Consider the following 26,995-nt stretch of genomic DNA (forward strand, 5'->3'; position numbering starts at 1 on the left):
TGCAATGTTACATTGTGGTCCAAGATGCTGGTGCTGGCTGCCGTGTGTGTGTGTGTGTGTGTGTGTGTGTGTGTGTGTGTGTGTAACTACTGACAAAGGCTGTGAGTGTCTTTTAATCATGCCTGTCTGCAACTTGACGTGTCTTCTTTACAATAATCTGGCTTTTCCTACATGGTTGAATCCACAATTAATACATACAATGGAGCTTCAACGTCTACTTTGCTGCAGCTACATTTGTTGCCACAAGTGTTTTTGCGTTGGCATTAAATCGTGTTTAGCAATGCCTGTAGAGCTGCCTCTTGATTCATTGGCATTGGAGTTAGACCCTCAACTTTGTTCTATATGCATGATGTAGAACTGCATCCCTTGTTGGACGTTTTTAGCAGCTTTAGAAAAGTTAAGATATTGCAACTCAACTATAGAAATGTTTGAAACACCTCCAGGAAGGTGGCAAAATGAAATTTTCAGTTGCTTCCATGATCTTCTCTTTTTCCGCAGTTGGATCTTTGAAAATAGGAACATTTTTACTGTGAAAAGTGTTGCTCACAAGTGTGGTGCAAATTTTAGTTTTCCCTTGTCCAAACAGAATGGAGGTGTTATCACAACTATTTATTGCGTGGAGAAATCGAATGTTTTTCACAGTATCCTTTTACCTGAAAAGTGTTGTGGAATACATTACCTCTCCCATGTTATCTTTCCAGACTTGCATAAGAAAATACACTCCTGGAAATGGAAAAAAGAACACATTGACACCGGTGTGTCAGACCCACCATACTTGCTCCGGACACTGCGAGAGGGCTGTACAAGCAACGATCACACGCATGGCACAGCGGACACACCAGGAACCGCGGTGTTGGCCGTCGAATGGCGCTAGCTGCGCAGCATTTGTGCACCGCCGCCGTCGTCAGTGTCAGCCAGTTTGCCATGGCATATGGAGCTCCATCGCAGTCTTTAACACTGGTAGCATGTTGCGACAGCGTTATAGTGGGCATGCGGGAGGTCGGGTGAACGTACCGCCAAATTGCTCAACACGTGGGGCGTGAGGTCTCCACAGTACATCGATGTTGTCGCCAGTGGTCGGCGGAAGGTGCACGTGCCCGTCGACCTGAGACCGGACCGCAGCGACGCACGGATGCACGCCAAGACCGTAGGATCCTACGCAGTGCCGTAAGGGACCGCACCGCCACTTCCCAGCAAATTAGGGACACTGTTGCTCCTGGGGTATCGGCGAGGACCATTCGCAACCGTCTCCATGAAGCTGGGCTGCGGTCCCGCACACCGTTAGGCCGTCTTCCGCTCACGCCCCAACATCGTGCAGCCCGCCTCCAGTGGTGTCGCGACAGGCGTGAATAGAGGGACGAATGGAGACGTGTCGTCTTCAGCGATGTGAGTCGCTTCTGCCTTGGTGCCAATGATGGTCGTATACGTGTTTGGCGCCGTGCAGGTGAGCACCACAATCAGGACTGCATACGACCGAGGCACACAGGGCCAACACCCGGCATCATGGTGTGGGGAGCGATCTCCTACACTGGCCGTACACCTCTGGTGATCGTCGAGGGGACACTGAATAGTGCGTGGTACATCCAAACCGTCATCGAACCCATCGTTCTACCATTCCTAGACCGGTAAGGGAACTTGCTGTTCCAACAGGACAATGCACGTCCGCATGTATCCCGTGCCACCCAACGTGCTCTAGAAGGTGTAAGTCAACTACCCTGGCCAGCAAGATCTCCGGATCTGTCCCCCATTGAGCATGTTTGGGACTGGATGAAGTGTCGTCTCACGCGGTCTGCACGTCCAGCACGAACGCTGATCCAACTGAGGCGCCAGGTGGAAATGGCATGGCAAGCTGTTCCACAGGACTACATCCAGCATCTCTACGATCGTCTCCATGGGAGAATAGCAGCCTGCATTGCTGCGGAAGGTGGATATACACTGTACTAGTGCCGACATTGTGCATGCTCTGTTGCCTGTGTCTATGTGCCTGTGGTTCTGTCAGTGTGATCATGTGATGTATCTGACCCCAGGAATGTGTCAATAAAGTTTCCCCTTCCTGGGACAATGAATTCACGGTGTTCTTATTTCAATTTCCAGGAGTGTATTGTCTGGTATTTAAGCTGTCATCAAAACCAAAAGATCAGTGTCTTCTCCAATAACAGAATCGTGTTTAGAAGATGACGACACAGCGGTTTTCATAATTAATACATTTTCATCTTCTGTTGCCTGCTTGGTGACCATTTGTACTTCAAAAACACAGTAACATCAAAGAGAACTTCCTAGGAAGGCTTTAGTCTTGAATGATGCTTTTAGTGCACCTTTTATTTTCTAAAAAAAAAAGGGCATTTTGACCGTGATATCAGATTTGTGGTGTCACCGCCAGACACCACTCTTGCTAGGTGGTAGCCTTTAAATCGGCCGCGGTCCGGTAGTATACGTCGGACCCGCGTGTTGCCACTATCAGTGATTGCAGACCGAGCGCCGCCACACGGCAGGTCTAGAGAGACTTCCTAGCACTTGCCCCAGTTGTACAGCCGACTTTGCTAGCGATGGTTCACTGACTTCTAAGCTCTCATTTTCCGAGACGATAGTTAGCATAGCCTTCAGCTACATTATCTGCTACGACCTAGCAAGCCGCCAGTATTCGTACTATTGATATTGTGAATCATGTACCATAAAGAGCGACGTTCTCCATGAATGGGTTAAAGTTAAGTATTCCACCAGCTACATCCGTTTTTCTCAATTCTAATTCCCTTGTCATGTTCCAGACCTCACGTCAGACTGCGTGAGCTAACGCGTGCATTTCGGCCTCCTTTAGAAACCCTGTGTTGGTTCTCCTGTCACCCACAACAAGATCTTTTAAAAATATCAGAAAAACATTCACTGTGATTCCTGTGAACTCTGTGTGGGAGGTGGCCACCATCTACTACATCAGATTTGCTCTTTCCCATTTCTGTGTCAGTTGGTAAGGAAGGGCATGAAGGTAGAGTAACTGTGGACTTCGCCCTTTTGTCAGTATTTTCCTCCGAAAAAACTTACAATGCAAAGGGAGCATTTTGTACTCGAAGCGTTTTTTTCAGGCCATCATCACACTGTTTAGAGATTATTATCTTGTGGGGAGGCATGAGAGGATTCAGAGATACTTTTCCTTTCTTCATATTTGTATGGTCAGCAACTTTTGTCAGAGAGACCACTGCATCTTTACAAACTGATGTTCACCATTCTATTCACTCCTCTAGCACAGGGATTCTCAAACTTTTCCTCTGATGTAGCACTTTAAGAATCCAGTTATTTTGATGGAATCCTGGTTTATTTTGAAGATTAATAAAAGTTTTGAACATGGGAAATACTTAATCTACATCTACATGTATACCCCTCAAGCCATCCAACGGTGTTACGTGCCACTGTCATTACCTCCCTTTCCTGTTTGAGTCGCGTATGGTTCACGGGAAGAATGACTGCCGGAAAGCCTCCGTGCGCACTCGAATCTCTCTAATTTTGCATTCGTGATCTCCTCGGGAGGTATAAGTAGGGGGAAGCAATATATTCAATACCTCATCCAGAAACGCAACCTCTCAAAACCTGGACAGCAAGATACACGCAATGCAGAGCGCCTCTCTTGCAGAGTCTGCCACTTGAGTTTGATAAACATCTCCCTAACACTATCACACTTACCAAATAACCCTGTGACAAAACACGCCGCTCTTCTTTGGATCTTCTCTCTCTCCTCCATCAACCCGATCTGATACGGATCCCACACTGATGAGCAATACTCAAGTATAGGTCGCACGAGTGTTTTGTAAGCCACCTCCTTTGTTAATGGACTACATTTTCTAAGGACTCTCCCAATGAATCTCAACCTGGTTCCCGCCTTACCAACAATTAATTTTATATGATCATTCCACTTCAAATCATTCCGCACGCATACTCCCATATATTTTACAGAAGTAACTGCTACCAGTGTTTGTTCCGCTATCATATAATCATACAATAAAGGATCCTTCTTTCTATGTATTCGCAATACATTACATTTGTCTATGTTAAGGGTCAGTTGCCACTCCCTACACCAAGTGCCTATGCGCTGCAGATCTTCGTGCATTTCGCTACAATTTTCTAATGTTGCAACTTCTCTGTATACTACAGCATCATCCGCGAAAAGCCGCATGGAACTTCCGACACTATCTACTAGGTCATTTATATATATTGTGAAAAGCAATGGTCCCATAACACTCCCCTGTGGCACGCCAGAGGTTACTTTAATGTCTGTAGACGTCTCTCCATTGGTAACAACATGCTGTGTTCTGTTTGCTAAAAACTCTTCAATCCAGCCACACAGCTAGTCTGATATTCCGTAGGCTCTTACTTTGTTTATCAGGCGACAGTGCGGAACTGTATCGAACGCCTTCCGGAAGTCTAGGAAAATAGCATCTACCTTGGAGCCTGTATCTAATAATTTCTGGGTCTCATGAACAAATAAAGCGAGTTGGGTCTCACACGATTGCTGTTTCCGGAATCCATGTTGATTCCTACAGAGTAGATTCTGGGTTTCCAAAAACGACATGATACTCGAGCAAAAAACATGTTCTAAAATTCTACAACAGATTGATGTCAAAGATATAGGCCTATAGTTTTGCGCATCTGCTCGACGACCCTTCTTGAAAACTGGAACTACTTGTGCTCTTTTCCAATCATTTGGAACCTTCCATTCCTCTAGAGACTTGCGGTACACGGCTGTTAGAAGGGGGGAGGGGGGGGGCCAGTTTTTTCGCGTACTCTGTGTAGAATCGAATTGGTATCCCGTCAAGTCCAGTGGACTTTCCTCTGTCGAGTGATTTTTAGCTGCTTTTCTATTCCTTGGACACTTATTTCGATGTCAGCCCTTTTTTCGTTCGTGCGAGGATTTAGAGAAGGAACTGCAGTGCGGTCTTCCTCTGTGAAACAGCTTTGGAAAAAGTTATTTAGCATTTCGGCTTTACGCGTGTCATCCTCTGTTTCAACGCCATTATCATCCCAGAGTGTCTGGATATGTTGTTTCAATCCACTTACTGATTTAACGTAAGACCAGAACTTCCTAGGATTTTCTGTCAAGTCAGTACATAGAACACTTTGCACTTGGCTCCACTGACGTTTCCGGTTTTCGTTAGATCTGTTTAACTATGGTCACATTACGTTGAACGGTTGGAAAAACATTTACTGGCACATAAGATACGTGACAAAAATTGAAGTTGGGTTTTTCTTTAATACAGTCAGTCCATATGTGTATCATTTGATTCTCTCATTTACCCATATTAAGGGGTGCCTTTATGAGCACTTTGATGCACAAATACAAGTCACCTCTGCACATTAGACGCTCTTTTCTTGTTGAAAGTCCCCATATCAGACTTATCAGGAATGGATTTCGACGCTCCATGGTCTCTCCTGTGACTGTAAATTCCAGTGCGCCAATGTTGTCTGCAAGCAGTCTTATGCCTCTTCGTTGATTTGCAACATGGTGGTGTTTTGTAGTTATGGGACCCGTCCCTTCATAACGGTCTGCCGATCAATCGTGTGTTTGATCAGTTTCACCAGCTACAATCTCCACGTCTTAATCCAGCTGTTTTCGCAGCTCGCCTGTTGCCTAGCGCTGAGCGCGAGTCCCGTCAATCCGTTGGTCCATTCCGTGACAGGAAATCTTTCACCCGCGTTCCATCCTGTCCAGATTTTTTCCGGACTCACCAACGGTTGGAGTGACCCCACTGGCGAGCAAGATATCACTGCGGTGTGTCAGGCTTTGCAGAAACATGGCGTAGGTTGCCATGCTTCCTGCGGATGCAAAGGCTTGTCACGAAATGTTTTATTCAGTGATCACATCAGTTTTAAATCATAACTACTTAAGTAAGACAGGAGTCATCATAAAATTTTAAAAAATAAAAAAAAAAATATCGAAGTAAATGCCTGTTTTGCGGAACACAGTCTGGAAAATTATGTTCTTTAACCAAACTCTGAGGAGAGTTGGCAGTTGATGACTTCACCTCCAGTTATTCCATTACTTATTGACATTAAGTATTTAAAAATTGGAAAAGGATTGTGACTGGAAAACCAGCATGAGGTAGTTTATTAATGTCACTATTATCCCTGGCAGTATGTGAATGTCTGCTGGTACTGTGGGTGACCAAAAACAAGGGGAAACTACAGCAGTAATTTTTCCCGAGTGCATGCAGCTTTACTGTGTGGTTAAAAGATAATGGTGTCCTCATGGGTAAAATATTCTGGAGGTAAATTATTCCCCCATTCATATCTCCAAGTGGGGACAACTCAGGAGGACATCATTATCAGGAGAAACAAGATTGGCATTCTATGGATTGGAGCATGCAATTTCAAGTCCCTTAATTTGGCAGATAGGTTAGAAAATTTAAAAAGGGAAATGGATATGTTAAATTTAGATATAGTGGGAATTAGTGAAGTTTGGTGGCAGGAAGAACAGGACTTCTGGTAATAAATACAAAATCAAATAGGGTTAATGCAGGAGTTGGTTTAATAATGCATAAAAAAGTAGGAACATGGATAAGTTACTACGAACAGCATAGTGAATGCATTGTTGTAGCCAAGATAGACACAAAGCCCACACCTACCATACTAGTACCAGTTTATATGCCAACTAGTTCCACTGACGAAGAAGAGATTGAAGAAATATATGATGAGATAAAAGAAATTATTCAGATAGTTAAGGGAGATGAAGATTTTATAGTCATGAGGATCTGGATTTCAATAGTAGGTAAATGAAGAGAAGGAGAAGTAGTAGGTGAATATGGACTGGGGGTGAGGAACGAAAGAGGAAACCAGCTGATAGAATATTGCACAGAGCATAACTTAATGGTTGTTAAGACTTGGTTTAAGAATCATGAAAGAAGGTTATATATGTGGAAGAGACCTGGAGGCACTGGAAGGTTACAGATTGATTATATAATGGTAAGAAAGAGATTTAGGAACCAGTTTTTAAATTGTAAGACATTTTCAGGGGCAGATGTGGACTCTGACCATAATTTATTGGTAATGACACTGTAGACTAAAATTGAAGAAACTGCAAAAAGATAGGAATTTAAAGAGATGGGACATGGATAAACAGAAAGAACCAGAGGTTGTTGAGTACAGAGGGAGCATTAGGGAACAATTGACAAGAACAGGGGAACAGAATACAGTAGAAGAAGAATGGATACACTATGTGATCAAAAGTATCCAGACACCCCCAAAAACATATGTTTTTCATATTAGGTGCATTGTGCTGTCACCTCCTGCCAGGTACTCCATATCAGGGACCTCAGTAGTCATTAGACATCGTGAGAGAGCAGAATGGGGAGCTTCGTGGAACACACGGAATTCGAACATGATCAGGTGACTGTGCCACACTTCTAAACATCCATAGGTCCACTTTTTTCAATGTGAAAGTGAAGTGGAAAGGTGAAGGGACACGTACATCACAAAAGCGTACAGGCCGACATCATCTGCTGACTGACAGGTGAGACTGCCGACGGTTGAAGAGGGTCATCTACATCTACATCTACATCTACATGACAACTCTGCAATTCACATTTAAGTGCTTGGCAGAGGGTTCATCGAACCACAATCATACTATCTCTCTACTATTCCACTCCCGAACAGCGAGCGGGAAAAATGAACACCTAAACCTTTCTGTTCGAGCTCTGATTTCTCTTATTTTATTTTGATGATCATTCCTACCTATGTAGGTTGGGCTCAACAAAATATTTTCGCATTCGGAAGAGAAAGTTGGTGACTGAAATTTCGTAAGAAGGTCTCGCCGCGACGAAAAACGTCTATGCTGTAATGACTTCCATCCCAACTCGCTTACCATATCTGCCACACTCTCTCCCCTATAACGCGATAATACAAAACAAGCTGCGCTTTTTTGCACCCTTTCGATGTCCTCCGTCAATCCCACCTGGTAAGGATCCCACACCGCGCAGCAATATTCTAACAGAGGACGAACGAGTGTAGTGTAAGCTGTCTCTTTAGTGGACTTGTTGCATCTGCTAAGTGTCCTGCCAATGAAACGCAACCTTTGGCTCGCCTTCCCGACAATATTATCTATGTGGTCCTTCCAACTGAAGTTGTTCGTAATTTTAACACCCAGGTACTTAGTTGAATTGACAGCCTTGAGAATTGTACTATTTATCGAGTAATCGAATTCCAACGGATTTCTTTTGGAACTCATGTGAATCATCTCACACTTTTCGTTATTTAGCGTCAACTGCCACCTGACACACCATACAGCAATCTTTTCTAAATCGCTTTGCAGCTGATACTGGTCTTCGGATGACCTTACTAGACGGTAAATTACAGCATCATCTGCGAAAAACCTAAGAGAACTGCTCAGATTGTCACCCAGGTCATTTATATAGATCAGGAACAGTAGAGGTCCCAGGACGCTTCCCTGGGGAACACCTGATATCACTTCAGTTTTACTCGATGATTTGCCGTCTATTACTACGAACTGCGACCTTCCTGACAGGAAATCACGAATCCAGTCGCACAACTGAGACGATACCCCATAGCTCCGCAGCTTGATTAGAAGTCGCTTGTGAGGAACTGTGTCAAAAGCTTTCCGGAAATCTAGAAATACAGAATCAACTTGAGATCCCCTGTCGATAGCGGCCATTACTTCGTGCGAATAAAGAGCTAGCTGCGTTGCACAAGAGCGATGTTTTCTGAAGCCATGCTGATTACGTGTCAATAGATCGTTCCCTTTGAGGTGATTCATAATGTTTGAATACAGTATATGCTCCAAAACCCTACTGCAAACCGACGTCAATGATATAGGTCTGTAGTTAAATGGATTACTCCTACTACCCTTCTTGAACACTGGTGCGACCTGCGCAATTTTCCAATCTGTAGGTACAGATCTATCGGTGAGCGAGCGGTTGTATATGAGTGCTAAGTAGGGAGCTATAGTATCAGCGTAATCTGAAAGGAACCTAATCGGTATACAATCTGGACCTGAAGACTTGCCCGTATCAAGCGATTTGAGTTGCTTCGCAACCCCTAAGGTACCTACTTCTAAGGAACTCATGCTAGCAGATGTTCGTGTTTCAAATTCTGGAATATTCCATTCGTCTTCCCTGGTGAAGGAATTTCGGAAAACTGCGTTCAATAACTCCGCTTTAGCGGCACAGTCGTCGATAACAGTACCATCGGCACTGCGCAGCGAAGGTATTGACTGCGTCTTGCCGCTTGTGTACTTTACATACGACCAGAATTTCTTCGGATTTTCTACCAAATTTCGAGACAATGTTTCGTTGTGGAACCTATTAAAGGCATCTCGCATCGAAGTACGTGCCAAATTTCGCGCGTCTGTAAATTTTAGCCCATCTGTAAATTTTAGCCCATCTTCAGGATTTCGCGTTCTTCTGAACTTCGCATGCTTTTTCCGTTGCCTCTGCAACAGCGTTCGGACCTTTTTTGTGTACCACGGGGGATCCGTTCCATCTCTTACCAATTTATGAGGTATGACTATCTCAATTGCTGTTGCTACTATATCTTTGAATTTGAGCCACATCTCGTCTACATTCACATAGTCAGTTCGGAAGGAATGGAAATTGTCTTTTAGGAAGGCTTCTAGTGGCACTTTATCCGCTTTTTTAAATAAAATTATTTTGCGTTTGTTTCTGATGGATTTGGAAGAAATGGTATTGAGCCTAGCTACAATGACCTTGTGATCACTAATCCCTGTATCAGTCATGATGCTCTCTATCAGCTCTGGATTGTTTGTGGCCAAGAGGTCAAGTGTGTTTTCGCAACCATTTACAATTCGCGTGGGTTCGTGGACTAACTGCTCTAAATAATTTTCGGAGAATGCATTTAGGACAATCTCGGAAGACGTTTTCTGCCTACCACCGGTTTTGAATAAGTATTTTTGCCAACATACCGAGGGTAGGTTGAAGTCCCCACCAACTATAACCGTATGAGTGGGGTATTTATTTGTTACGAGACTCAAACTTTCTCTGAACTGTTCCGCAACTGTATCATCGGAGTCTGGGGGTCGGTAGAAGGAGCCAATTATTAACTTAATTCGGCTGTTAAGTATAACCTCCACCCACACCAATTCGCACGGAGTATCTACTTCGACTTCACTACAAGATAAACCACTACTGACAGACACCAACACTCCACCACCAATTCTGCCTAATCTATCTTTCCTGAACACCGTCTGAGACTTCATAAAAATTTCTGCAGAACTTATTTCAGGCTTTAGCCAGCTTTCTGTACCTATAACGATATCAGCTTCTGTGCTTTCTATTAGCGCTTGAAGCTCAGGGACTTTTCCAGCGCAACTACAACAGTTTACAACTATAATTCCGACTGTTCCTTGATCCAAGCACGTCCTGTAATTGCCAAGCACCCTTTGACATTGCAGCCCATCCCACACTTTCCCGAGGCCTTCTAACCTAAAAAACCGCCCAGTCCATGCCACACAGCCTCCGCTACCCGTGTAGCCGCCAGCTGAGTGTAGTGAACTCCTGACCTATTCAGCAGAACCCGAAACCCCACCACCCTATGGCGCAAGTCAAGGAATCTGCAGCCAATACGGTCGCAAAACCGTCTGAGCCTCTGATTCAGACCCTCCACCCGGCTCTGCACAAAAGGTCCGCAGTCGGTTCTGTCAACGATGCTGCAGATGGTGAGCTTTGCCTTCATCTCGTAAGCAAGACCGGCAGCCTTCACCAAATCAGATAGCCGCTGGAATCCAGAGAGAATTTCCTCAGATCCAAAGCGACACACGTCATTAGTGCCGACATGTGCCACCACCTGCAGCTGGCTGCACCCTGTGCTCTTCATGGCATCCGGAAGGACCCTTTCGACATCAGGAATGACTCCTCCCGGAATGCACACGGAGTGCACACTGGATTTCTTCCCCTCCTTAGCCGCCATATCCCTAAGGGGCCCCATGACGCGCCTAACATTGGAGCTCCCAACTACCAGTAAGCCCACCCTCTGCGATTGCCCGGACCTTGAAGGCTGAGAATGATCCTCTGAAACAGGGCAGGCAGCTGCATCTGGCTCAGCCAGAGACAGTGCCTGAAACCGGTTTGTCAGACGCACCGGGGAGGCTTTCTGATCAGCCTCCGGGGACGCCTTTCGCTGCCTGCCACGCCTTGGAACGACCTCCCAATCAACCACAGGCGAGGGCTGTAATAGGTAGACATTCATCCAGATCATCACACAGGAAATCCAAACTGTATCAGGATCCACTGCAAGTACTATGACAGTTAGATGGGAGGTGAGAAAACTTGGATTTCATGATCGAACGGCTGCTCATAAGCCACACATCACGCTGGTAAATGCCAAATGACGCCTTGCTTGGTGTAAGGAGTGTAAACATTGGACGATTGAACAGTGGAAAATTGTTGTGTGGAGTGACAAATCACGCTACACTATGTGGCGATCCGATGGCTGGGTGTGGGTATGGTGAATGTCCAGTGAACTTCATCTGCCAGTGTGTGTAGTGCCAACAGTAATATTCGGAGGCGGTGGTGTTATGGTGTGGTAGTGATTTTCTTGGGGGGGGGGGGGGGGGTCTTTCTTCCCTTGTTGTTTTGTGTGGCACTATCACAGCACATCCCTACATTGATGTTTTAAGCACCTACTTGCTTCCCACTGTTGAAGAGCAGTTCGGGGATGGCGATTCCATCTTTTCACACGATCGAGCACCTGTTCATAAAACACAGCCTGTGGTGGAGTGGTTACACAACAACTACATCCCTGTAATGGACAGCCCTGCACAGAGTCCTGACCTATATCCTACAGAACACCTTTGGGATGTTTTGGAACACGACTTCTTGCCAGGCCTCATCAACCAACATCAACACCTCTCCTCGGTGCAGCACTCCATGAAGAATGGGCTGCCATTCCCCAAGAAACCTTCTAGCACCTGATTGAACGTATGCCTGCAGGAGTCAAAGGTGTCATCAAGGCTAAGGGTGCGCCAACACCCACCATATTGAATTCAAGCATTATCAATGGAGGGCACCACGAACTTGTAAGTCATTTTTCAGCCAGGTGTCCGGATACTTTTGATCACATAGTGTAGCTTTGAGAGACGAAATAGTGAAGGCACCAGAGGATTAAGTAGGTAAAAAGAAGAGGACTACTAGAAATCCTTGACTAACACAAGAGATGTTAAATTTACTTGATGAAAGGAGAAATTATAAAAATGCTGTAAATAAAGCAGACAAAAAGGGATACAAACATCTCAAAAATGAGGTCAACAGGAGATTCAAAATAGCTAAGTGGGAATGATTATAGGACAAATGTAAGGATGTGGAAGCATATATCTCTAGGGGTAAGATAGATGCTGGCTACGGGAAAATTAAAGAGACCTTTGGAGAAGAGAGAATCACCTGTATGTATATCAAAAGCTCAGATGGAAAAGGGAAATCAGAAAGGCGGAAGGAGTATATATAGTGTCTGTACAAGGGTGATGTACTTGAGGGCAATATTATGGAAATGAAAGAGGATGTATATGAAGATGAGATGGGAGATATGATACTGCGGGAAGAATTTGACAGGGCATTGAAAGACGTAAGTCAAAATGAATCCCTGCGGTAGACAACATTCTGTTAGAACTACTGATAGCCTTGGGAGAGCCAGCCATGATGAAACTCTTCCATCAGATGAGCAAGATGTATGAGACAGGCAAAATACCTTTGGACTTCAAGAAGAATATAACAGTTCCAATTCCAAAGGAAGCAGGTTCTAACAGGTGTGAAAAGTACCGAACCATCAATTTAGCAAGTCACAGTTGCAAAATACTAATACAAATTCTTTACAGACTAATGGAAAGACTGGTAGAAGCCAACCTCAGGGAAAATCAGTCAGGATTCTGTAGAAATGTAGGAACATGTGAGGCAATACTGACCGTACGACTTATCTTAGAAAATAGATTAAGGAAAGGCAAACCTAGGTTTCTAGCATTTGTAGACTTAGAAAAAGCTTTTGACAATGTTGACTGGAATACTTTCTTTCGAATTCTGAAGGTGGCAGGGGTAAAATACAGGGATCGAAAGGCTATTTACAATTTGTACAGAAATCAGATGGCAGTTATAAGAGTCAAGGGGTACGAAAGGGAAGCAGTGGTTGGGAAGGGAGTGGGACAGGGTTGTAGCCTCTCCCCAATGATATTCAATCTGTATATTGAGCAAGCAGTAAAGGAAACAAAAGAAAAATTTGGAGTAGGAATTAAAATTCATGGAGAAGAAATAAAAACTTTGAGGTTCGCCGATGACATTGTAATTCTGTCAGAGACAGCAAAGGACTTGGAAGAGTAGTTGAACAGAATGGACAGCGTCTGGAAAGGAGGATATAAGATGAACATCAACAAATGCAAAACAAGGATAATGGAATGTAGTCGAATTAAATCGGGTGATGCTAAGGGAATTAGACTAGGAAATGAGACACTTAAAGTAGTAAAGGAGTTTTGCTATTTGGGGAGCAAAATAACTGATGATGGTCAAAGTAGAGAGGATATAAAATGTATACTAGCAATCGCAAGGAAAGCATTCTGAAGAAGAGAAATTTGTTAACAGCAAGTATAGATTTAAGTGTCGGGAAGTATTTTCAGAAAGAATTTGTATTGAGTGTAGCTATGTATCGAAGTGAAGCATGGATAATAAACAGTGTAGACAAGAAGAGAATAGAAGCTTTTGAAATGTGGTGCTACAAAAATGCTGAAGATTAGATGGGTAAATCACATAACTAATGAGGAGGTACTGAGTAGAATTGGGGAGAAGAGGAACTTGTGGCAAAACGTGACTGGAAGAAGGGATCGGTTGGTAGGACAAATTCTGAGGCATCAAGGGATCACCAATTTAGTACTGGAGGGAAGCATGGAGGGTAAAAATTGTAGATGGAGATCAAGAGGTACAGTAAGCAGGTTCAGAGGGATGTAGTGTGCAGTAGTTAATGGGAGGTGAAGATGCACAGGATAGAGTAGTATGGAGAGTTGCATCAAACCAGTCTTTCGACTGAAGACCACAACGACAACACTGATTATTATGTGTTGTGCATAAAACTTTACCAAAAGAGGTATTATGGCAAAAACACTGACATATCTAACTTTTTTTGCAATTTCTTGCCATTTTTGCAGACTTTCGCAGCCTCGTATCTCAGTAGCTGTTCTGAATTTTACAACATGTTGTGTATGAAACTTGATGCAAACTTAACGCTGTTTAAAATTTAGAATGGCATATTTTTGCCTAAAATGCACCTGAAGCGATTTAGTGAGGAAAAACTGAAAAAAGTCCCATTTCTTAGCACTTTTTTGAGATGGTGGATAATGCACGAGGAAAACATCTAAAACATGGATATTTCACAACAGGGATAATACATACAACATACCTGAAAATCTAAATTACTCCACCTTTTGCAACCTAAAACTTTTTTCAAAGCCATCTCTTCTATGCTGTTACTGGCTATGCAAAAATAGTTGAGTGTAATAATCTCATGCTCTGTAGGAATTCACGCCTTTCTCCACTTTACAGAAATTGACCTGCTCAATTTGCTTGTATTATGGGACAAATATTTCTGGTGTTGTAACACTACAAAGTCTGTGGGATTTACTAAAACCCAGTAACCCCCCAATAGCTCTGTGTGCCCACAGTGAAGTTCTTAGACAAACAGTATGAAGTTAAATCCCCAAGTTGTTTGTTATATTATCCAGTCCCATGTATGTACACTGACAGTGAAGATGTACAGTGTAGTCAGTGCATCATTAGGCATGACTTGTCAAATGCAAGTACACTAATATGAACAGCACTGGCACAGACTGAAAATCTTGTGTGGCCTAGGCTTGGCAGTAAGCGTAGAAACCTCTGATCATGGATCCATACTTACTGTACTTTGCCTCCTCGTGGTTTCCCATAGTCACTAGCCAGCAATTTTATTGTGGGTATTGCTGACTGATGTCTAACTGTGCTCATCATCAGAGGCTCTGCTGTGTAGGGCTGGCAGTTACTGCGCCTAGACATGTCTGCTCGCTGACTGATTGTTCATCACTGATTGATGAAAGACTCTTTATAGAATAAAATTTGTATTGCTTGTATGTAAAGTTTGGTATGAACTGACACCATCTGAAAACAACTGAGAAACTAAATAAATAAAAAATTTATGCTTCTGAGTTCAGGATCTCCCCCCCCCCCCCCCCCCCTCTCTCTTTCTCTCTCTCTCTCTCTCTCTCTCTCTCTCTCTTTCTTTCTTTCACTCTCTCTCTATTCTTCTCTATCTCCCCTTCCTCTCTCCAGTACAGAAGTTGGATGTTAATTTGACGATCATTTCCAAATGAAGTGTTGTTTCTACTGTAGTTTTTTGTTGATGATCGGCTATACTATTCTGATGAATACTGTCATTCTTATCTTCAGACTCACTCTTTGAAATATTAAAAACAGACCCAAAACAATTTTTTTCTTCTTGAAACACAATAAATGTATCTGTAACAGACAAAAATTATCATCCCTGAAAGCCCTTTCCAGCTTTCTTCAGGTAGACACCTTGTAACAGTGCTGTTTACAAAGTCTCACATCAAACAACTGAGCTTTATGTTTTCATGTCTGGAAAACTGTAATGTCCAGTTGTCATGTTACTTTTTCCACCTTGTCTAATTAAATAATGTGTAAGGGTACATTGGTACACCAAATTGTGTGCAAAATATTAAATGGTGAAACAATCATTAGACAGACAGACATGATGATTTTTTACACTTAATTTCTTTGGGTATAAACAATGTTAGCACTAAATATGAGACATTCCATAACATGTAAGTCAGTAATAATTTCTTTTGTGTGTATACAGTTTATTGCAACATGTCTAATCTTTGTGTAAGACATCATTTACTTGTAATAGAAAATCTCTACATTCATAGTATGAATTATCTTTGTTTCAGAAAAAGAATAAAATATCCCTTAGAAATTTGTCCATGGTTTTGCGTCAGGAGCCTTCCAAGACACTCCAGGAGAGAATTAAGAATATTGAGGAGGGTCTAAACAAAGCAAGAGAAGCTGTACAGCTGGATCCGAATGATGGACAGTCTTGGGCAATTCTTGGAAATTCTTATCTTTCATCGTATTTTACTATTTCACAGAATCCAAAAATTTTAAAGCAATGCATGTCAGCATACTTCCAAGCAGTAAGTTTCAACAATTGGATCATTCCTGTCAGAAATGGAGTTGTCTGTCTTATGAACTTTAATTTTTAATGTGAAATCTGGAACTCTCTGGTGACCATCACTTAGGAAAAATCTAAAACGCCTTGGAAAACCACAGAGGAAATGGTAGAACTCAAGTATTTTATTATCCCAATAGCACTCCACAAACCTGTCATATGAAAACAATTGGTTGCACTATAAATTTGTGTTGTTCCTATGTAATAGACAACAACATATTGGGGAACAAGACTGCAGATGGTTGTGTGTGTGTGTGTGTGTGTGTGTGTGTGTGTGTGTGTGTGTGTGTGTGAGAGAGAGAGAGAGAGAGAGAGAGAGAGAGAGAGAGATTGGAATCAGATAAAATACAGACAAGGACATGTATTTAAGTGATCACATTTCTGTTATTCCTAGGGTATGACAAAAATGTTTATACTTATTTTCTGCATCAAGTAGGTTCAGCTATGTGCAGTGCTGTTTTGTAGGACCATTACCTCATCATAACTGTGTAGCCTGCACTTGCTATAGTTACTAGAAGAGTGATGTCATTGAGAATTGAGAACCAAATTCTTCATATAGAGGCTACATATGTATGGTGACCAACAGTATGTGTATAATCAGGACAAGTTACAGGAAGGAATGTTTATATTGGGCATTCCTGCATAAACACTGAATACATTGAACTGCAGATCCATGTATGAATGTTCTCTTTGTAGATAAGTGTTCACTTCATGGATAAATCTTGTTTTAGCCTCCAAATGACAACAGGCAATCTGATCAGGCAAAATGCTGAAAATGTTTATCAAGCAATATTCAAAAATTGGTTTTAGAAATCTTTTAGGTGTTATCTTCCTTTTTTTAACTAAATATTCTGACTATCACTATGGAAAAGTGCACAAAGTTTACAGAATTGCCAAGAATAACAATAAGTGTGAAGAATGGCAGTGTTTGTTTCATGTGGAATGTTGTGATACATCCTACATGTCAGTCACTCCTAGAAATGGAATCATTGTCACTACAACTGCACATGCTGGAAATACACCTGTTTATCTTGAAACTTTGTTTGGTGATAGACTGTTGGATTTTTGCCAATGGAATGGTTTGTTGGTCAGAAACTCCTGTTTTTTTAGCTACAAGATTATCTGCTTCATTAATGACTTGAGTAGAAAGTTGGTAATTGACATGACATTGAAATGAATAGGAAAGTCGCAGATATTGTCATAGTACCATCAGATGCCTTAAGCAGCAATTGTCAACTGCTAGTAATGTACCTAGAGAAGCTAAGGATACGAAAGGAACTTGGCTTAGAGTACCTCATAATAGTGGAGGAAACCTCCCGATGGATGACCCAAAAACGGTGGAAAAGGAATGGGACAGATTTAAGAGGACATCAGTGTGTGTATCAGAAGCAGTGTGTTGGAGGACAAGCTACAAAAAAAGATGGAAGAAAACACTATGATGGAATGAAGAAATGAAAGATACAGTGCAGAAGAAGTGTAGATCCTTTCAGGCATGGTTCCAGAACAGAACAATGGAAACAAGAGTTTCAAAGAAGAAAGAAAGAAGCAAAAATAGTATGATGCCGAAGTCCCCGAAATACAGAGGTGTAGAAAAGAAGACTAAATTGAGAATGAGAGAAGTGTACAATGGTAGTAAGAGCTGTTTGAAAGTGGGAGGGGAGAGATCAGATTGGCTGGAACAGAAAAATGGCTTGAGGCAGGGAGCTCTCTCACCATTGCTCTTCATTGTGGTAATGTATGAGCTAATGACCAAAGTGGCACCAGTAACTGGTGAAGGAAAGATGAAACCAATGATGTCTGCAGATGATTTGAAGACCTGGAGAAATATGGAGGAAGAAGTGTTGGAGAAGTTGGACATGTTCTAATGAATAATACAAGGATATGGGATGAAATGTAGCGTAAGTAAGTGTGAAGTCAGGATCACAAACCAAGAAGAAAGAGTGAATCACAACTGGAATAACAATTGGTGGGGGATAACTGAAGAAGAGTTACAAATATCTCAAAAACTTAGTGTATGAGAATGGAAGAAACAATAGAGAAATAAATGAGCGGAGAGACAAGCAGCATTCTGGAAGAGTGTTTGAAACCTGATATGGAGCAAGGATGACCCTCAAAACACTGAAATGGTTATATATTTGGCTTACTATGTCCCAATCTAGATGTATGACCCAGAGACCTGGGTAATGAAAGAAACGGGGAGAAGCAAAGTATAAGCTGGTGAAACGAAATTCTTGGGGAATAGTATTGGAGTGCCAAAGATGGAATGGTTACATAATAGAAGGATCAGGGAATGAGTATATCCAGAGATACACAAGATGAAAGGGAAGGGAAAAAGATGAAGATGAAGATGAGGATAAAGACCAGGAGACGGCTGAAAAAAAGGAAGAGACTGGATTGAGGGGGAGATGGAGAAATGGTATGAAGACAGAAGCCCACGGAGAGACCTATGTTCCAAATGGCCATAGCCAGTGACTGGAAACTGGAAAAGATGATGATGATGGTGGTGGTGGTGGTGGTGGTGGTGGTGGTGGTGGTGGTGTAAGAAAGTTAGCAGTGATGTGTACTGCAGTTTGTAGTGGTACTGTTAGGCCTATACGTGAAAACTGGAGTGCAATCAAGCCTTCAAATCGGTGAAAAGATCCAGGTGGCATTGGAAGTCTGACTGCTTCAGTGTAGCTGTCACCATTATCTTCAATGCTTTAGGTACTGGAGACAAAAGCATTCAAACAGCACAAGAAATTCCAATGTCTTACAGTGAAGGCCATAATTTGCAAGCTAAGCATAGGAAGAAATGTTTTAAGAAGACCAAGAATGTTTTATTGCTAGGTAGTAGTCTTGGGATGAGAATGTTATAACATTTTCTGATGTCTTTGGGAAGTGATTATCAAGTATATAGTATTTTTAAGCCAAATGCAGGACTTTGTGATGCCACCAGCAGTTTAGTCTCTTATCATGTAATAAAAGTACAGTTTGGACTGTACCCTCAGTAATAAAATTGAGGATAACATCAGGCACATTGCTGACAACCCTCCTCACACTGGTGTGTCACTCTTATGAGCACTATGGTAAGCTCTGGATGAAGTGTTCTGTGGAATGTGTTAAGGCAGAGCTTTGCAAATCACTCATGGCAAAGGGACATATGTGTAATTCATGCGTTTCCTGTCCATTGGTGGTTCATTCAGTTGCAATGACTGCTGTGTTCAGATGGTTTAGTGGTCAGAGCATCTGCCTAGTAAGCAAGAGACCCAGGTATGAATCCTGGTCTGGCACAAATTTACTAATTTCACCATTAATTTCTGTCAATGCCCACTCACCACCAATGTCTGTAACTCCTTTGTGTCTTAATTTATAGCGGCTGCTGGATCAAAATGGTGTCTGTTCTTATGTATCAAGAATCAATTAGCTGCAAAGCAATAGTAATGGTTTATCTGATGTTAACAATAAAATTTTGTGGCCTGTTATATACAGATAGTAGAAGACAAGTATCATATTGTATAATCAGAAACAAAGACTCAGTCACAGTGTTTAGAGGGAAATTACATGTAGAACAATGGGTAGAAATTTATAAAGCAGACATTATTGATGAAAAATTTAGCTCTTTCTTGAACATGTTTCTGCAGCGAATGCAACCTTTTCGGCAAATTTCAATGATGATGTCTTCTCATGTTATTAGCTAGGTCAAGGCATCATTGTGCAGCAATGTTTTGACAAGTTTCCTACTTGCCATCTTCAGACAATGAGTTTGCATGAAGATGACAAGTAGGAAACTTGTCAAAACATTGCTGCAGATGACGCTTTGACTCGGCTGTAATTTGAGAAGACTTCATCATCATATTTCTGCAGCGCTCAGAGTCTTGTTTTCTGTTAAAGTAAATTAGTAACTGAACAGAAGCAATGATGAGCGGTGGATAACTCCTGTCATTAAAGTATCTTGTGCTATGAAGAAAATCTCTGTGTATTTGAGAGAACAAGCAGTAGTGAAGATTTGGAACTCCATTACCACCAATATTTCAAAACCCTCTTGTCCGTCATTGAAAACCAGACATGCATGAACAGTGCTCAAAAACTAAAACACATGAAGAATAAGGCAACAACTGTTTGGAATGTTATTAAGCAAGAAACAATGATAGTGACTCAGCTGAAATGTAGCCCATGGCAGAAGTGGCAACAATTTCACATCACTTACCACCAGATTCAGTCATGACTTCCTCACAATGGCAGCAAGAAATGCACCCAATAATGAATGATCAAATACAAATGCATTAAATTTACTTGCGCACACATGGAATGCTCCCCAAATGACTTTAATTTCAAAACTGCAACCCCTAAGGGGTTTACAGATTTAAATTAGGGCACTAAAACTTAGTAACTGTACTGGCTAAGATGGTGTCTCTAGCAGAATATTAAAATTTGTTACAGACTTAATTATTTTTGTTGCTGATAATAAAAATAATTTCAGCTGAGCTGTGGTGTACAAAGTTGGAACACAAGAGACAAAAATGATTTTCATGTGTACTTTGCCTCCATGTCTATGTCTTATGGTGTACGCTTCCATGTTTCTGTTCAGTTTGACTTTTGTGAGTATGTACATAACTTCACTCTTCCATTTTGGAGTGAAAATCATTGAGGCTAACAGAGTGCTTTGTGGCAAGTGCTGGTTGTGGTCGAGGTCAGTGAAGCTATCGCACTCGTCACTTGTCATCCTCGGGCAACAAAGTTCAGAATGGAGTTATGTGGTCCAGTGATTAAGATATGCAACACATTACTTTCTAATACAGTGGCACCACCGTTTAAGATGGGAAAAGGTTAGCTTCAGTGCAATATTTCTGAGTGCACAAGTTACAACCAGTCGTGGGCCTGTTGACAGTAAGTTACGCTACCAGCAGTTGCGGAGTGGAATGGAGGCCACAGGGCCGTAGACCTGCTGAAAAGAGTAAACATAGCGGTTTGCATGGCACAAGTCACAGGCAGAAGGGGCCCACTGGCCCAACCCAGATGTTATGAGGTTAGCGACGCTTTAGCAAATCAGAGGTGTACAGCCACCTGTAAATAGGTGCCGGTTCATTAACAAGGCATTCAAGTGTGACAGTTCTCCTGGACGGTGAGGCATGTCACACCATCGGCTACACGCAGCAGCAGATGGGGCACCAGCATTCCAGACTAAGCAGGTCGCTGGTTCGAACCTCTGAGGCCAAAGCGGGGTCTGCAGCCAGCCAGCAGTGGGCCACGCCAGGGCTCACTACTGCAGGCAGTCTTTTGCAGCTCCCAGGGGGTGGCACTGAGGTGGCAGGGATGGAGACTGCTGAGTCGACTGCCACCACATCCTGACATCATTACAACTCCACAGCTGTACAAGGCCGACACACAGCAGTGCAGTGCGTGGCTCGCTGAGGCAGCCATTCCATGCCAAGATGTTTCGCAGACAGTGAAGTGGTGTCCCCGGCATTGCAGGACCTGGTGATGCAGACCGAGAGGAACGGGGACACTGTAGCTAGAAATAATAAATCACTTGGTTACTTGGGACACTCGGGTGAGTTTTAATATTGTGCATCCTGACAGTTTCCATCCTCATCCAACATCCCTCTTTATTTGGTGTCAGAATAGCAGGCCTCATCTGTGCTGTACGACATTTGAGACCACCACCTGCATTACGGTCACAAAATGTGCTGAGTGTTGACCAATTTTTCTTTTTGAGTGTTGGATGTTTTCTTTCTTTTTTTGTTTGTGTTTTGAGTATGGCTCCTGCAGGCTATTTTAGATGTTTTGCATTGGCATATTATTATTATTTTTTTGTCTGAATAAGTGTTAGTGTGTTTGGGGTAGTAAGGTGTTGTTTGTCATGCCATTTGATTACTTTTGTATTGGTGTATGATGATACTGACTATGATGATTAAGAGCTGTAGGAAGTCAGGTTATTATTGTACTTAAATGTTTTGTTTCGGTACTAACTGAGAACGAAAGCAACGTGATGGCAGAGTCAGGGGCGCAAGGTGTGTCGGAACCAAAATCTGTACAGATTTTGTTGGAAAAGGTGGCACAATTGACAGCAGACAGTATGCAGTTGAGAAGTGAATTAACATCTAGAAGTGAACGGGAAACCGCATCGGATCAGTTGTTTTTGCCTAGAATGCCGCAGCAGGAGATTGATCCAGCTGCTGCAAGTTTGATTATTCCGTTTCCTGGCAAGGCATCTGAGGTTGTGTGTTTGTTTGTGGAGGACGCGATGAATGGTTGGTCTGATGAACAGTTGTTACATGTAGCCAAGATTAGGTTAACAGGTGAAGGGAAGACATGTGTAAAGTTTTCTGAAGCCTTAAGGAAGGCGGGCCAGTTTAAGCAGTTGAAGGAGGGGCTTTCACAGAAGTACAAGAAACAGAATAGCTCTTGGTACTTCAGGGAGAGATTGAGTACAACGATGAAGAGGCAGGGGGAGACGGTAGTGAAATTTGCGGACAGGATAAGAGAAATTAACGAGTATACTTACAAGTTGGGTCAGAGCGATGAGGTGAATGATGATCTGCTGCAGGAGGGTGAACAAAGGGCACTTGATGTATTTTTGAGGGGATTACTGGATCATATGTTGTGGAAAGTTCGTGAAGGAACTCAGAAAGATTTGTATTTGGCCATTCAGCTGGCAATTCTACGTGAGGAAATAGACGTGGCAACGGGGATATGTGATAGACAAGCAGTGTTTACAGTGGGTATAAAATGTGGTCATACGGGGCAGCTGCAGAGGCAATGTACCCAGTCACCAGGTAATAGAGAAAGGGGTGGAAATCAGCAGCGTGGAGGATGGAGAAATGGAGTTAGTAGAGGTGGACAATCGTTAAACAGCAGAGGGGGCCCAAGAATCACCTGAGGGAGCTCTTGTTTAATTTCAATGCTGCAAATACATATGCAGAAGTGGAATGTTCAGTGGTAGGATCCATAGGAACTAAAAAGTTTAAGATTTTGTTGGACACAGGGGCGCAAGTGTCAGTGGTTACTAAGAGTTTAATGGGACGAAGGAATTTAGACCCACCTCGTTATAGGCTGCGTGGAGTGGGGAATAAGGAGGTCACGCCTTTGGGGTCAGTGACAGTTGACTTTCTCATAGGAAAAGTCCGATTTGATGCATGCATGGAGGTAGTATCATGGGTAAGCGAGGGCTACCACATGATCGTAGGAGTCGATTTCTTGCATCAACATCATGCCAAAACTGACCTTGGCCGATGAACTGTGGAACTTGGTGGAATGTTATTTCAGCTAGGGGAAACTGTTGTCGATGCAGAGCTCTCATGAGGGGTGTTCAACATAATGAGCAAACCAATTGAACCACACACATTAAGATTTAATTCATGTTAGTGTGTGTCTAGTGGCACCAGGAAGCTGCTTCGAGTAAGTGTAGAGTGTGGGTATGTTAAGTGTTACTGAACCATTGGAGGATGATGAATTTCTGGATCCATTAGGTTGTTTTGTGAAACATAGTATCGTAAGCCTACTAGAGGGAAACAACGGGCAAGTAGTCCCCGTGAACATGGATAATTTTAGGGCTGTAGATGCAAATTTGAGAAAAGAAGTTTTAGTAGTGAATTTAGATGTACCAGAGATGGAGATTGGTGTTCGAGACATAGGTGAAGCGATCAATCACTAACTGCTAATAGATCTGCATTGCATGGCAAAATCAAGTATTTGAAAGGAGGAGAAAGATAGCATATGGAAGAATTGTTGTGGGAATTTAAGGATTTGTTTTTTCTGCAAGGGCTGTTGCCAGTAACTCCATTAGCTCAACATGGGATACCAACACGGGATGAAGCACCTGTTTATTGTTAATCATACAGAATACCGAGGTATTTGCAGGTGATTGTGGAGGATTTTATTGATCAGTAGCTTGCGGATGGTATTACCAGGTGTACTGGTATGAAATGAGTGTTTTTTTTGTGAAAATAAAACGCTAATTTTGAACTGAAAAGTAAAAACATTTTATTCAAAGTACTGACCATTGCTTTCTATACATTTAGACCACCTTTCTGGCAATGTGTGGACACCACATCAATAGAAATGTTCGTCTTTTGAAGCAAACCAATCAAACCCTCAATTTTCGACTTCTTCATAGGAATCGAAGTGTTCCTCAGCCAATGCGTGTCCCATTGATGAAAACAAATGGTAATCAGAAGGGGACAAGTCTGGTGAATACGGCGGATGGGGTAGCAGCTCCCAGCCAAGTGTTTTTATTGTATCCTGAACCAGCTTTGCTTTGTGTGCAGGTGCATTGTATTGTAAAAAAATTACTTTGCCATGTTTTGTGGCCCAGTCTGGTCTTTTTTCGATCAATGCATAGTTCAGATTGATCATTTGTTGTCTGTAGCGATTAGTATTCACAGTTTCACCACACCTTTCTGATCCCACCAAACACAGAGCATTGTCTTCTTGTCGAATCGATCTGGTTTTGCAGTTGATGTTGATGGTTATCCCGGATTAACCCATGATTTTTCCCATTTAGGATTCTTAAAATAAATCCATTTTTCATTGCCAGTAACAATTCGATGCAAAACTGATTTTCTTTCATGTCTTTGAAGCAAAATTTGACAATGGTTTTTCGGTTTTCCATCTGTCTTTCATTCATTTCATGGGGCACCCATTTTCCACACTTTTGGATCTTTCCCATAGCTTTCAAACAGTCAAAAATTGTTTGTTGTGCAACATTTAGCATTGCAGCCATTTGCTTCTGACTCAAAGTATTATCTTCATCCAATATTGCTTGCAATTCGGTGTCAGTGAACTTTTTTGGTGGTCTTCCACGGTCTTCATTTCTTACATTAAAATCATTATTTCTGAACTGTTGAAACCATCTTTTGCATGTTGCTTCTGATAAAGCATGATCTCCATATGCCTCGACAAGCATTCGATGTGACTCTGCAGCACTTTTTTTCAAATGAAAACAAAAAATTAATGCTTTCCGCAAATCATCACTTTCTGGTACAAAATTAGACATTATTAACACGATGAAAACATATTATGTTGTTTATTCCATGACTTGATGTATACTAAATGTCTTTGACAGATGTCATACCAACCAAACAAAAAAAAAAAAAAAAAATTAAGGCTCGTTAACAACAAATGTTCCCTATTGACACATTTGTATCTTAACACTCATTTCATACCGGTACACCTGGTATACAGCATAGTAATAGTTGCTGGGGAGCAGGCATTGTTGTTGTACCTAAAAAATCTATGCATGGAACTAAGAAATACAGGTTCTGTTCTGACTACCGACACATCAATAATAAGACAGTAATGGTCGCATACACTATTTCAAACATATTGGAGACTTTGGATCACTTAGGACAGTGTCAGTACTTTTCCATGATGGATTTGACATCTGGTTATAATCAGTTAGAAGTGGCTCCAGAGGATCATCCAAAAACTGCTTTCTTTACTCCGGAAGGCCATTACCAGTACATCAGAATGCCATTCGGTTTGGAAACTGCTCTGGCAATGTTTCAGCATTTGCTAGACAGTGTGTTGAGTGGTTTGAAACCACGGCAGTGTCTTGTCTATTTGGATCACATTATAGTGTTTTCAAGTAGTATGGAGCAGCATAGACAGCAGCTAAGGGAAGTCTTTATGAGGTTAAGAGCAGCTTGTTTAATGTTGGGCCTGGAGAAGTGTCATTTTGCATTGGAAGAAGTGAAATATTTATGTTATATCAACACTAAGGACGGAGTGTGAACAGATCTGAGGTTGGTACAGGCTGTAAGGGATTTTTGAGAGCTGCAAGTTCTATCGAAAGTTCGTTAAGGGTTTTGCAGATTTAGCACAGCCATTGACGTGATTGTTACAGGAGGTTGTGAAATTTGAGTGGACAGAAGAGTGTCAGAAAGCATTTGACGAACTGAAAGAAGTGTTAACATCAAGTCAAGTTCTTGCGTTTCCAGATTTTGAAAAGGATTTTTATTCTAGCATGCAGTTCATTGAATCAAGCACTATGGTGTGTTCGTAGTCAGGAAATTGATGGGGAAGAGCATCCTCTAGCCTATGCGTCTAGGCGGTTGAATGCAGCAGAGAGGAATTTCTGAACAATGGAGGAGGAGATGTTTAGCGTAGTCTATGGAATTACTATTTAAAATGTTATTTATATGGGAGAAGATTTTGGGTAGTGACAGATCATGCTGCTTTGAAGGGGTTGTTGGGGTTGAAGGATCCGTCCACTAGACTCGCTAGGTGGGCTGTGAGGCTTAGTTAATTCAACTACGATGTGGTGCACAAGCCTGGAAAGAAGCACGATAATGCTGATGCACTGAGTAGAAAGGTGGCAAAAGTAGAAGTCATAGGTTGTGACGTAGTAGTATGGCAAGAATTACAGGACGCTGACAATGATTGTAAAGTGTATCGGACTCAGCCACAATTTAATATGTATGACGGTCTTCTGTGCAGGGAAAAGAAGTTAGGGCCAAGGGTAGTAGTGCCAGCGAAATTGAGAGATGAGGTTTTAAAGGAAGCATATGATCACATGTTATTCGGTCACGGCGAGTGTAGAGCAACGAATAGGAGAGTGGCAGAGAGGTATTGGTGGAGAGGTAGGAAAGTGGATGTGGATCAGTATGTCCAGAATTGGATACCATGTGTGCAGAGAGCAGATTTGAATTGGAAACAGATACAGCTACAACGATTAGTAACATGTCCATTTTTTATGTTGAGAATTGATGTCTTAGGACCTTTCAGTCGAATGCCATCAGGGAACAGATTCATTCTGGCAATAGTAGATCATTTTTTTGAGGTATATGGCGATGGTGGCTATTCCAAATCAACA

General features: G+C 42.2%; 1 protein-coding gene across 1 annotated transcript in view; it reads left to right on the forward strand.

The window, feature by feature from the left end:
• LOC126282139 (tetratricopeptide repeat protein 5-like) overlaps positions 1-26,995 on the forward strand; it is a 122,720-nt gene that overhangs the window by 45,701 nt on the left and 50,024 nt on the right. The window contains exon 4 of the mRNA XM_049981641.1: positions 15,926-16,168. Coding sequence (XP_049837598.1) covers positions 15,926-16,168 — 243 coding nt within the window. The remainder of the gene's footprint in view (positions 1-15,925; positions 16,169-26,995) is intronic.

Source organism: Schistocerca gregaria, chromosome 7, assembly GCF_023897955.1.
Source record: "Schistocerca gregaria isolate iqSchGreg1 chromosome 7, iqSchGreg1.2, whole genome shotgun sequence".
NCBI lineage: Eukaryota > Metazoa > Arthropoda > Insecta > Orthoptera > Acrididae > Schistocerca > Schistocerca gregaria.